This window comes from Callospermophilus lateralis, chromosome 1 (genome assembly GCF_048772815.1).
Source record: "Callospermophilus lateralis isolate mCalLat2 chromosome 1, mCalLat2.hap1, whole genome shotgun sequence".
NCBI lineage: Eukaryota > Metazoa > Chordata > Mammalia > Rodentia > Sciuridae > Callospermophilus > Callospermophilus lateralis.
The window spans coordinates 147,378,382-147,390,610 of NC_135305.1; the positions used below are offsets into that span (position 1 = coordinate 147,378,382).

Sequence of the window (12,229 nt, forward strand, 5' to 3'; positions counted from 1 at the left end):
ATCGTCGTCATACCCTACAGTTTGCCGAGTTGGTCAAGTGGCAATGGGACACACCGAGTCTTAATTCACACAATGTAGCTCCTATTCAAACGTAACTCCACCCCAGCAGGGGGCAGAGGCTCTGAAAAAGAGAGAGCTCTTCCAACACAAGGTAGCGCCTTCTTTAACTACCCTGCTTAAAGGTGGCTTCCGGTTGGCCAGAGTGGCAGTGATGTCATCCAATGGTTGCCTACATTAGTTCGACTCGTCCGGATGAGCGCCAGCATCAGCCAATACGCAGGGGTGCTGTCCTCGGCTTCTGATTGGCTCCTTCTTTAACATATAAAAGACACTCGCCGGCGCGCGGCCCTTTTCTCGCCAGGCGTCCTCGTGAGAGGTTTGTGCGGCCATCTGTTCCATGCGGTGGGCTGGTGGCAGGAAGCCTGGGATCTTTGGGTGATCGGAGTGTCTGTGCGCGCGCGCGCGCGTGTGTATGTATGTGGTGGAGCGCTGTTTGGGGACTATGGGACCCCGACCAGTCCCGCCTCGGCGGCGGATCGCGCTCCACAGCTGATGGCGGCTGCTGGTCCAGGCCCGGCGGGCGCTGGCGCGTGGTTAGCACCGCAAAGGCCTCAGACCAAAGGACAGGTGTCGGGTTGGCGGGGTCTGAGCTCCCTTTCTCCCTTCAGTGACATCGTCTTTAAACCCTGCGTGGCAATCCCTGACGCACCGTCGTGATGCCCAGGGAAGACAGGGCGACCTGGAAGTCCAACTACTTCCTTAAGATCATCGTAAGTGCGGAGTGGGCTGTGGCCAACCATCATGTGTTCCTGGGCGCTAATAGGGACAGTCACCTGCCAGGTGCTGTTACTTGGTGACAGCTACTGAATTAGGCAATTTGGGGTATATCTCCTATAGTCTTAATTTCCCCTGATGACTACCCCCACTGCGCTTTGTTGATGAAAAGGCTCAGGCAAGTCAAATAGTTTATCTTAGTTCATGTCATACTTTGTTCCCTTGCCTACCTTTTTGAGGAGATCTGAGACAAGGAGTGACTCATTGTAAAGAGCCATGTTATTACACATTTAGGACCTGTCAGTCAAGAAATTCAGTGTCCAGTGACTTATTTTGAATGGCTTTTGAGGTGGGGTTTCTTTAGTCCGAAACTCTGACCGTGTTGCTCTTTAGGAACTAGGCCACATTGTAGAGCTTAGTCTGTATTTTAGTCTTGCACTTCTATCATGAAGGTTTTCAAACAAAAAACTTGAATCTAAGTACACAATGTACATTCTACAAGTGGTGTTTTGCAGTGTTTGCTTTATGTTTTGATTGCCTAAAGTCCGTGTCATCAGATGATCAACTTATTGGGAACAGTTTTCTGTTAATGCAGCCATTTTGATGAATCAGAAACATTTCACAATTGGAAAAAGAACAATGGAAACTAAATGTATATTTATTTTTCTTAAAAAATTTTTTTTAGCTGTAGGTGGACACAATACCTTTAATTTATTCTTATTTAATTTTATATGGTGCTGAGGATTGAACCCAGTGCCTCACACATGCCAGGCAAGCACTCTGCCACTGAGCCACAACCCCAGCCCCACTAAATGTACATTTAAAAAGCTTTGATTAAACATAGAAAGCTAGTTTTTAGTATACCTAGCAAGCAAATCAGGATCAAATATGATAGTGTTACAATTCAGGAGGATCTGGTGGGTAAGACTGGCCCAATATAGAGGGACTTCAAAAGGTTGGAAGAAAAGAAGAAAGAAGATGGAAATGAGTGATTATGGGGTTTAGTTTCTGCTGACATTTTTTCCGCCTTCCTCCTGCTAAACTTTGCTTGTTTCTGGCTTGTTTTTGTAGCAACTTTTGGATGACTATCCAAAATGCTTCATTGTGGGAGCAGACAATGTGGGCTCCAAGCAGATGCAGCAGATCCGAATGTCCCTCCGGGGGAAGGCTGTGGTGCTGATGGGCAAAAACACTATGATGCGCAAGGCCATTCGAGGGCATCTGGAAAACAACCCAGCTCTAGAGAAGTCAGTCAATGCTTCTGTCAACTTTGTCCTCCTTTCCTAGTGCCCTTCTCCCTTTTCCTGGAGAAGAATGGTGCTTTCAGGTAACATCTCTTGTGAACTTCTCTTTGCAGACTATTGCCTCATATCAGGGGGAATGTGGGCTTTGTGTTCACCAAGGAGGACCTCACTGAGATCAGGGACATGCTGCTGGCCAATAAGGTAAGGGGAGAATTAGGTTAGATAAAAAACTCTTTGAGTTTGGCTTCTTAAAGCAAAATTGATCTTTTCCATATTGTGTCAGAGGAGAGATTTTCTCACTGTTCATTGTTCAGGTTCCAGCTGCTGCCCGTGCTGGTGCCATTGCACCATGTGAAGTCACCGTACCAGCCCAGAACACTGGTCTGGGGCCCGAGAAGACTTCCTTCTTCCAGGCTTTGGGCATTACCACTAAAATCTCTAGGGGCACCATTGAAATCCTGGTGAGTAGACCTGGCTCGCCAGTGCGAGCTGGGCATATGGGGGCTTCTCCTGGAGGCTGTAAGATTGCTGGATGTCCAGGTATTAATTGTGCACTGTTACCTTATTCCTCAGAGTGATGTGCAGCTGATAAAGACTGGAGACAAAGTGGGAGCCAGCGAAGCTACCCTGCTGAACATGCTGAACATATCCCCCTTCTCCTTTGGGCTGATCATTCAGCAAGTATTTGACAATGGCAGTATCTACAACCCTGAAGTGCTTGACATCACAGAGGAGACTCTGCATTCTCGCTTCCTGGAAGTATGTGCTACCTAGCTCTGCTCCTTCTTACGTTAATGGTTGGGAACATGACAAGTACCAGAGTTGGGCAGGTTATTTACTCTTGTAAGATTATTGAAAGACTTAGTGAGTATAAGGCCTTAGGAAAATGCTGGGCATGCAGTAAGGGTTATTATTTCAGGGCCTGCAATGATAAAACATGAAATTTTGAATAGTGTCATGACTTGAAAGAGAAGTGACAGTTTAATAGATAAAAGTTAACATTGCCAAGTGCCCGTTGTTGGGAATGACTGGTGTCCTTATTTTTGAGATTGTTGTGCCTAATTTTGCCATTAAAATGTCTTTAAGGAATAATAATGATAGAGGATGTAATTCCTTTTTTCTTGTATCTGTGGGTTCTGCATCTATAGGTTTAACCAATTCAAGTTTGCTAAAAAGGAAATACGTACTGAATGTGTGCACACTTTTTTTTTCCTTGTCATTCCCTAAACAACATAGTATAATAACTATATGGTATTTGCATTGTATTAGTTATTAAAAGTAATTTCAAGACGATTTAAGGTATAAGGAGGATGTTTGAAAGTAATATGCAAATACTACACTATTTTATATGAGGGTCTTGAGTATCCACAGATTTTGGTATCTGTGGAGGGGTCCTGGAACCAGTCCTCCGTGGATATGGAGAGAGCACTTGTATTTAAAGTTTTTATCTCATATATAGAAGTCAATGATTATTAACAGTTTGTTTTTCACAAAATGGTGACTTTTCAGGTAGCCACCACCATCATGGTGTATGGAATACCTGGGTTTGGAATAAGTGCAAAAACATTTTATAAACTCATCCTTTTGAATTGCCCTGCCAGGAGCATTTGGCGTAAGATGAAATGTCTCCTTTGAGATTGAGCTGCTATGAGTTGTATTTCCATATCAAGCTTTCCTTGGTCTTCACTTGTTTTTTTTTTTCCCTTTAAGGTATCTCACTAAAATGTAATTCTTTCTCTTTTCTCCCACAGGGTGTCCGCAATGTTGCTAGTGTTTGTCTGCAGATTGGTTATCCAACTGTTGCATCAGTACCCCATTCTATCATCAATGGGTACAAGAGGGTCCTGGCTTTGTCTGTGGAGACTGAGTACACCTTCCCACTTGCTGAGAAGGTAAGATTTCACTCAGGACCACAGCGGGCCTGACAGGGTAATAAACAGTAGCTTTATTGAATTAGTCCTTTTGTTACCATATCCAGGGGTGCTTAAGCACTGAGCCACACCCCAGCCTTTTTATTTATTTTTTTTGGTACCATCCCTCTTATGTATTTTATTTGGAAACAGGGTCTCAATGAATTGCTTTGCACCTCACTTTTGCTGAGGCTGGCTTTAAACTCTTGATCCTCCTGCCTCAGCCTCTGAGAAGCTGTGATTACAGGTGTCTGCTACCACGCCCAGCTCCTTTTTTAATTTAAGAGCTTAAAGAGATTGGGGACAAGGGAAATGTATTCTCACTTTAGAAATGATAAGAGATCCAGAGAGGTGGGCTGTGGGCAAGAGCTGGTCCTTAATCCCCCTCACTAGGCCATACCCATGTTCCCCTGCAGGGATTTGACTAGAAAGGCTATACTGGCTTAGACGTTGGAGTTATTTATTTTGAGCCATACAAAAGCAGAAAGCTTGTGGGTAGTAGAGGGGTGTGGATGACCACTTTGACCACTGACTTTTCTTCAGGTCAAAGCCTTCTTGGCTGATCCATCTGCATTTGTGGCTGCTGCCCCAGTGGCTGCTGCTACTACTGCTGCTCCTGCTGCTGCTGCGGCCCCAGCCAAGGTTGAAGCCAAGGAAGAGTCGGAGGAGTCGGATGAGGATATGGGATTTGGTCTCTTTGACTAATCACCAAAAAGCAACAACTCAGCTTTATATGCAAAACAGAGAAATAAAGGCTAACTTCTTAAGTTTCTGAACTCTTCATTTTCTACATTTTGAGATTTATAGTACTTAATGCTAAAAATGAAAGCAATGGTATGAACATGAGAACTTTGTATTTGGAGTTGATATTTGCGTTTTCTTTTTGTCCCTTCTTTTTTTGGAACTGGGGATTGAATCCGTGGCATTGTGCGTGCAAGGCAAGTGCTTTCCACTGAGCTACTTCCTAGCTCTGAGGTTGATATTTGGATGGGTTCTTTTTTGAGTCTGAATAAAAATACTGCTCTTCTAGGGTATGGTAGTTCCTCCTTATCCACAGGGGATATGTTCAAAACCCTCAGTTTGATGTAAACAATTACACATATAAGTGTCCCTCAGTATCTGTAGGAGATTGGTTCTAGGACCTTCTTGGATGTGAGGCTGCCAATGCTTGGGTCCTTTTATAAAATTATATAAAATGGTGTGTGTGTGTGTGTATATATATATATACACACACACACACACATAATATATGACTTATAGACACCCTCCTAAATCTCTAAGAGTACTTAATACCTAATACAATGTAATATGTATTCAGGGAATAATGAACACATGCTAAATAGAGCCAGCTTTTAAAAATATGTAGTTGGTTGGATCTACATGTGGAACCCTTGAATTTTTTTTAAAAAAATATTTACTTAGTTTTAGGTGGACACAATATTTTTATGTGGTGTCAAGGATAGAACCCAGAGACCTGCGCATGCCAGGGCTACCGCTTGAGCCACATACCCAGCCTTGAAGTTTGAGGGTTGATTACTGATTTTTCCTTACCAAAGTTTTCATTTACGAAGTTTGGTACAATTAGAGGTTATTACTAATAAAATGGAACAAGTAAGCTATAATTAAATTGGGGGCCTTAAAGCAAAATAAGGGTTACTGGAATATAAACCCTGGTTGTGCAGTGGGTCTTAAGATGGCTGCTGAGGTAGCTTCAGTTTGGATAGACTAGACAGGGATGATTCATGTCCCAGTAGGGAGGGTGCAATATTCACACTAAACAGCATGCAAGTTAAAACGAGATGTTTCTGGGGTTTTTCTATTCCGTACTTTCTGTTGAAAGCAAAACTGAAGATGAAGGGGGACTACTCTATTTCTACACTCTTGTTTACATGGGTTCCTCTAAGGAGTATTTCACTTAAGATAGGCATTCAAGTAATGCCAGGTCAGTTCTGGAGAGCTTACTACTTGACAATTGAAAGGATAGGTATTTTGTCACAAAGCTTGGAGTTCACGTACAGATCTGTGCTGGATCATGATATATTTGTAACTAGGGCTGTCAAAAAAGATTGAAAGCCACTGCTAGTCCTGGACCAAACTAAACTGGAGATCCTCCAGAGAGCAAACATTGGGTAAAACTGAGGCAACTCGCTAGGGCTTCTTCCTACCTACCCTCTGCATCCTCCCACCTCGAGATCTTTACTTTTACTCCTAGGCCGTCCAGCATTTCCCCAGGCCAGGCTTCTCGACTCCTGCATCTTTCCTTGATGCCTTATCTACTCATTTTCAGGCCCTCTCCAAGTCATTCCCCAAGGAGTTGCAAACTCCTCGCGGGAGAGAGACTGGTTTTCTCTTAACCTAGTTCAGTTGTCGCGGCCTGGGAGCAACATTCGTAGTTTCTCTACGGAATGCAGCCTACCAGGAAGGCCTAAGAGGGGGTGTCCTGGCTGCGCCTGCGGCTCTAAGTGGCTGGGGGCTGCAGGGCGGTCTCACCACGTTACAAATCCTCAGACCCTCGTCTCCCTCGAGGCCAGGGTGAGAAGCTGGGACCCGGGTCGGAAGAACAGACGCTCGCAGCCAGCGCCCTGGGTACCTGAGTCCAAGCAAAGGCTGCTGCGGCCGCCATCCCGCCCGGGGGCGCCAAGGACCCAGCGCGCTCCAGGCCTCGCCCTGCCGCGTGGGCCCCGCTATGACCCGGAAGCGCTCCGGAAGCGGTTCCGGAGTCAGCGCCGGCAGGATGGCGGCCGACACGCAGGTGAGGTGGGCGGCTGCGGGGCCAACGCGGCCATCGCCTGGGCGCGGACCGTAGCCGTCGGGCCAGATCGCTCAATCTAAGGGTGCGGGGTATGGCGGCTGCGGAGGGCGCGGTGCAGGGGCCTCGGGTCGACTCCTCGCGGCTCCCGACCCGGCCCGGACGGCGCAGACCGACCCCGGACTCGGGGAGGCAGGAGCTCCGGCTTGAGCAGCTGGAGCCCTGCGGGGCCTTGCCCTGACCTCTCAGTTGCAGAAGTTCACCTTTCGGAGTCTCCGCTCTGTTTTTCCAAAGCTGTGAGCTCTGGGCCAGCGCCGGGTCTTCTTTAAACTTTGTATTCAGTATTTTTCGAGCACCTACTATGTGTAGGGATTTAGTAATCTTTGGGTCCATACAGATTTGGGTTTGAGTCCCACCTCATCGATTTCTGTGAGACTCTAGACAAGGGACTTTACCTCGCCAAGACTCAATCTTTTCGTCTGTAAGAGGGGATTGAAATGGCACCTATTGTATAAGGTTGTTGGTGAGATTCAGTGCAGTAATGGAGGGTTTGGTATGTTTGGGTTGTTCTTATTAGGTGCCGGGTTACAGCAAGAACTGCCCCTACCCGAGAAGAGTCTTGGCACTCTTGAGTGTTAACACCTGTGGGTTTCTTGTAGTTCAGGAAAGACTTGGGAAAACCATTTCCCTCCATCTAGCCTCCTTTGCAGCTGCATTTAAGGGTGAAAAAACAATCCCAGGGGAAAAAAGAAACCGGTATCTAAAGGACAGTTTAGCTCACTTGATCTCCACTTGAGAAGGTTGATGTGTGTGGGTGCGCGGGCTGCGAGGCAGAAAAGTGATCACTTAACCTGAACATTCAGGAGAATTTTAGTGAGGGTTTCCCGTGCCAGGGGCTGTTAATTTGTTTAAAGTTATGTTATACTAAATCCTAGGAAGAAAAGTATCTTAGTCTGTTGGGTATTACTAGAGGGTGTAGAGGGAGTGATATGTTTAATATGTAATGTTAATACTCAGGCGGAAAAGAATCTTTTTCTCTAGAGCTGTGTTGTCCAGTGTGGTAGCCACTAGGCATGTGGCTTTGTAAGTTAGATAAAATAAATGAAAGTATAAAATCAAGTCATCTTGGTGCTCACCACTGGATGTGTTATTGTGTATAGTACTTTTTTTTTTTCCCCCCCTTTTTGGTGGGAAGGTATGCTGGGGATTGAACCCAGGGCCTTGCACATGCTAGGCAAGCATTCTTCTACTGAGCTACACACTCAACCCCGTGCTCTTATACTGTATATAAAGAGGAAGCAAAGTATACCTCACCCTAGGCTCTGTGCCTGGTCTGTATTGTGAATGGGGAGACAAGGAGTTGGGGAAAAAAAGTTAAATTCAAACTGGATGCATGGTGTATACCTGTAATCCTAGCTGCTTGGGAGGCTAAAGTAGGAGGATTGAAAGTTCGAGGTTAGCCAGGGCAACTTAGCAAGAACCTGTTTCAAAATAAAATAAAAAGTTGGGCTGGGGATGTGGCTCAAGCCGTAGCGCACTCACCTGGCATGCGTGTGGCCCAGGTTCGATCCTCAGCACCACATACAAACAAAGATGTTGTGTCCGCCGAAAACTAAAAAAATAAATATAAAAAAATAAATAAATAGAAGGGCTTGGTATCTAGCCCAGTGGTGAAGTTCTTGTCTAGCATGTGTGAGGGCCTGGGTTCATCCCCAGTGTTATTTAAAAAAAAAAAAAAAAAAAAAAAAAAAAAAATTTGGGACTGAGGATGTAGCTCAGTAGTCGAGCACATGTCTAGCATGCAGGTGGCTCTGGGTTTGAATCTCAGACACAGACATACACACACACATTCTCTCTCATACACACACACACACACACACACACACTCTTAATTCCCATAAGGATTGGGAGAAGGGAAGCAGACAGCAACAGTAAACTTTTGGAAGCTAGAAAGTGTCAATGAGTGGTAAAAGATTTAGCAGATCCAAGGAAATGAATCCTGATCCTAGCAGGTAGGAAAGCTGAGAATCAACCTGAAAATACATTGTAGAATCTCTGAAAGTAGGGATTGATGGTATCAGCTAACCTTGAATCAGGGTTAGAGGAGGAGCTAGGTTGAAGAGGACTGGCTGAAAGCCATGTTCAGATGCAGTCAGATTCCTAGGTCTTTTTTATTTTATTTTATTTTTATTTTTAGAGAGAGAGAGAATTATTTATTTATTTATTTTTCTGTGGACACAACATCTTTGTTTGTATGTGGTGCTGAGGATTGAACCCAGGCCTCACGCATGCCAGGCGAGTGCGCTACTGCTTGAGCCACATCCCCAGCCCCTTTAATTTATTTTAAAATTTAACTATATACATACACACACATTTTAGTTGTCGATGGACCTTTATTTTATTCATTTATTTATATGTCATGCTGAGAATGGAACCCAGTGTCTCACCCATATTAGGCAAGTGCTGTACAACCTCAGTCCAGATTCCCAGATCTTTTGTTCCTCACTCGCAAAAGACTACAGGTTTTCTCTATGAAGACTGTAGAGCAGAGGACCACTGCTCTGGGAGCACTAGTATAAAACTAATATTCAAGGAAATTGTCAAGAAACTGTCTCCGAAGTGAAGGATGTGTTTCTAACCCAAAAGGTCTCAGCACAGTGTTAAAAATTGACTCAGAACAAAGTACATTATCCTGAAATTTCAGAACCCTGAAGCAAAGAGAAAATCCAGAAGCTTCTAGGGAGAAAAATCAGGTCTTACCCAGAGAATCCAAAGTCAGAAGCTGGACACAGTGGCACACTCCTATAATCCCAGCAATATGGGAGGCTGAGGTAGGAGGATCGCAAGCTTGAGGGCAGCCTCAGCAACTTGGTGAGACCCTGTCTCAAAATGAAAAAGCAGTAGATGTAGCTCAATGGTAAGGTGTCGCTGGGTTCAATCCCCAGCACACACACACAAAGACAAAAACAAAACAAAAAAAGAATGACATTGGACTTCACAACCACAACTTGAGAGTTAGAACTCAATGGAAAAATGTCTTCTGTATTCTGAAGAAAAATGAGTGGCAACCTAGAATTCTGAGTCTAGACAAACTTTCGTCACCTGTGAGGCTAGAACAGTTTCAGACTTGCAAGAACTCCTCAGAATGGAGGATGTTTATTCTTCACCTGGACAGTAATAAGAAAAGTGTGCATTTTCAAGGTGATAAACTGGACTTCAACTGTAGAGGGTCACCTACCAGATTGTGGAAGGACAGAAAATCAAAAGACATTCCTTCAGGAGAATAAAATTTGCTGAAATTCCTGATCTGCTTAAATGTATCAAATTGAAACAACTGAAAGTTTTGAATTATTAGTAAGAATAGATAAAGCAAACCGAAGTGAGGTGAGGTGGTTATTAACTCCAGAAAAATCAAAATGCTGGCAGGATAAGAAAGTTATTTTACCTAGTGTGTAGGAGGCCCAGAGTTCAATCCCAGCGCTGCAAAAGACAAAACAGTTAATGACATGGAAGTTGAATACCTATATAAGGCAAACACTGACCTCTTAGGTAGTCCCTATGACAACACTGGGAACTTATACTGGGGAAGTGTAGAGAGTGTGTGGTGGGGTCCGAGGAGGAAGGTAGAAAAACGGTGAAACTGAAAAGTCAAGAAGAATCAGCATGAGCAACATTGCCTCCATATTTAGAGGTATGGACTGAGGGCAAAGACTGGTTTAAGTTAAAACCATCATTTATATAGAAGTTTGGACATCAGTTTGTTCATTGCCAAGAGAATTAAAACAGGGATTTAAGCAGAAAAAGAAAAAAATGCAGCCTCATTTTATTTCTCCAGCCCCGTTGAGTTATACTACTAATGAGAGCTGCCTGTGAAATATCCTCAAAAATACCACGATGGCCCTTATGTGTTACCGTGTCCTTCTCTACTGCTCGCTCATGAATCCACAACCTGCCCACTTTGTGGCTTGTAGAATACTGCTCAGAAGTAGATTTTCTTGAGCTTTCAGAAATATATGCACACTGCCCCCCTCCCTGGGTCTTATGCTTATGTCCCTAGCAGGGGACTATAGCTGTGTTAACTCAGGTGGCTGTTGAAAGCTAAAGACTTGGCATCAGTTTATGCACTTATTTGGTTTCAGGCTTAGTTTCAAAAATGCAGATGCTGTGACTCTGGGCTGCACTCTGAGCAATGACTTCCTCTCTTGGAGGTGGTTCCTTCATCACTAATGAGATGGGGCTACTGGTGCTACTCTTGCAATCTTGTTAGTGTTAGTAATCAATTTGGGCTCAAATGATTAAGTGCTGTGTTTCTTTCTTTTTTTTTTTTTTAGTTTATTTTTAGTTATAGGTGGACACCATATCTTTATTTTCATTTGATGCTGAGGATTGAACCCAGTGCCTCACACATGCTAGGCTAGCACTCTACCTGTGGGCCACAACCCCAGCCCAAGTGCTGTATTTCTTTAACTCATTAATTGCCACAGCAGTCATATGAAATAGGTGCTATAGTCTGTCCCGGATAGATGAAGAAACTGAAGATCAGGAGGTGACATTATTCGACTTGAGTTTCTACAGCTAATTAGGGGCAGAACTGGGCTCCAACCTTTTCATCTTTTACCTTTAGCCAGTGTACTTCTGCTCAGCTAGACTGGCCAGGATACTGACATTCCCCTGTGAGATGATAAAGTGGGATAATGTAAAAGGAAAATACTGGGCACATAGGCCTTCTCTAGGTTTTAGGTAGTTCTGAAAAGATATTTCTGTCAACAGGTTTTTGCCCTTTGCCTTCCTATTTTGGCCCAAGTCTAAGCAAGGTATATTGACTTATTGGATTAAAATGTGCATCTCAACTGGGTCATGATTTTGTTCCCCAGGAGTCATTTGACAACATTGGGAGATTTTGATTTTCAGAACTGCTTGGGGGAAGGGCTGGGGATATAGATCAGTTGGTAGAGTGTTTGCCTCAAATGCATGAAGCCCTAGGTTCAATCCCTAGCACCACCACAAAGACAAAAACTGCTTGGGGAGGAGAATGACTGCTGGTGGGTAGAGACCAGGAATGCTAGTAAAATCTTATAAAGGGTAAAGGCAACACACTCCCACAAAGAATTATCCAGCCTCAGTGCCAGTTGTGCACAGTTCCAGCAATACACACTCATTGTTCTGTAGTCCACCTGGTGAAACTGTTTTTGTGGGCTTGGTCTTCACAGGTTTCCGAGACACTAAAGCGTTTTGCGGGGAAGGTAACAACAGCCAGTGTGAAGGAACGGAGAGAAATCCTGGGTGAACTAGGAAAGTGTGTTGCTGGAAAAGGTATTTATTTACCATCTTATTGCCTGTATACTATTCCATTTAAAAATAATTTCTTCTTAGAGTTGTGATCTTCTTTTTCTTGCTCTGCACAACTTCTGCCTTCACTTTGTTTGTTATAATGTGTGTTGAAACAGTTGAAACATTTGGGTTAGTGGAGATTTTTTTCATTCAGGTGTCAAAGCTTTTTTATAGTTTTAATACATTTCAATTGGAAATGTTTCTAGAAGATACCAACAATC

At 44.0% G+C, this 12,229-nt stretch overlaps 2 protein-coding genes across 3 annotated transcripts in view; both read left to right on the forward strand.

Moving 5' to 3' along the window:
- The first annotated feature begins 327 nt into the window (after positions 1 to 327).
- On the forward strand, positions 328 to 4,695 carry Rplp0 (ribosomal protein lateral stalk subunit P0). Its single transcript, XM_077108936.1, has 8 exons — positions 328 to 376; positions 669 to 770; positions 1,846 to 2,021; positions 2,132 to 2,219; positions 2,333 to 2,479; positions 2,592 to 2,777; positions 3,770 to 3,910; positions 4,472 to 4,695. Exons 2-8 carry the CDS (start codon positions 717 to 719, stop codon positions 4,631 to 4,633), a joined length of 954 nt encoding a protein of 317 aa, XP_076965051.1. The 5' UTR covers positions 328 to 376; positions 669 to 716; the 3' UTR covers positions 4,634 to 4,695.
- Positions 4,696 to 6,654: 1,959 nt separating this feature from the next.
- The window catches only part of Gcn1 (GCN1 activator of EIF2AK4), a 61,093-nt gene continuing 55,518 nt past the window's right edge, over positions 6,655 to 12,229 (forward strand). For both annotated transcript variants that reach the window (XM_077108937.1, XM_077108938.1), the window contains exons 1-2: positions 6,655 to 6,680; positions 11,888 to 11,990. In XM_077108937.1, coding sequence (XP_076965052.1) covers positions 6,663 to 6,680; positions 11,888 to 11,990 — 121 coding nt within the window. In that variant the 5' untranslated portion in view covers positions 6,655 to 6,662. The remainder of the gene's footprint in view (positions 6,681 to 11,887; positions 11,991 to 12,229) is intronic.

Excerpts from the sequence above, each read along its gene's own strand:
- Rplp0 (XM_077108936.1), top strand. The coding sequence starts at position 717 with ATGCCCAGGGAAGACAGGGCGACCTGGAAGTCCAACTACTTCCTTAAG. Across the intron at positions 2,220-2,332 it reads ACATGCTGCTGGCCAATAAG|GTTCCAGCTGCTGCCCGTGC; the intron begins GTAAGGGGAGAA and ends TTCATTGTTCAG. Across the intron at positions 2,778-3,769 it reads TGCATTCTCGCTTCCTGGAA|GGTGTCCGCAATGTTGCTAG; the intron begins GTATGTGCTACC and ends TTTCTCCCACAG.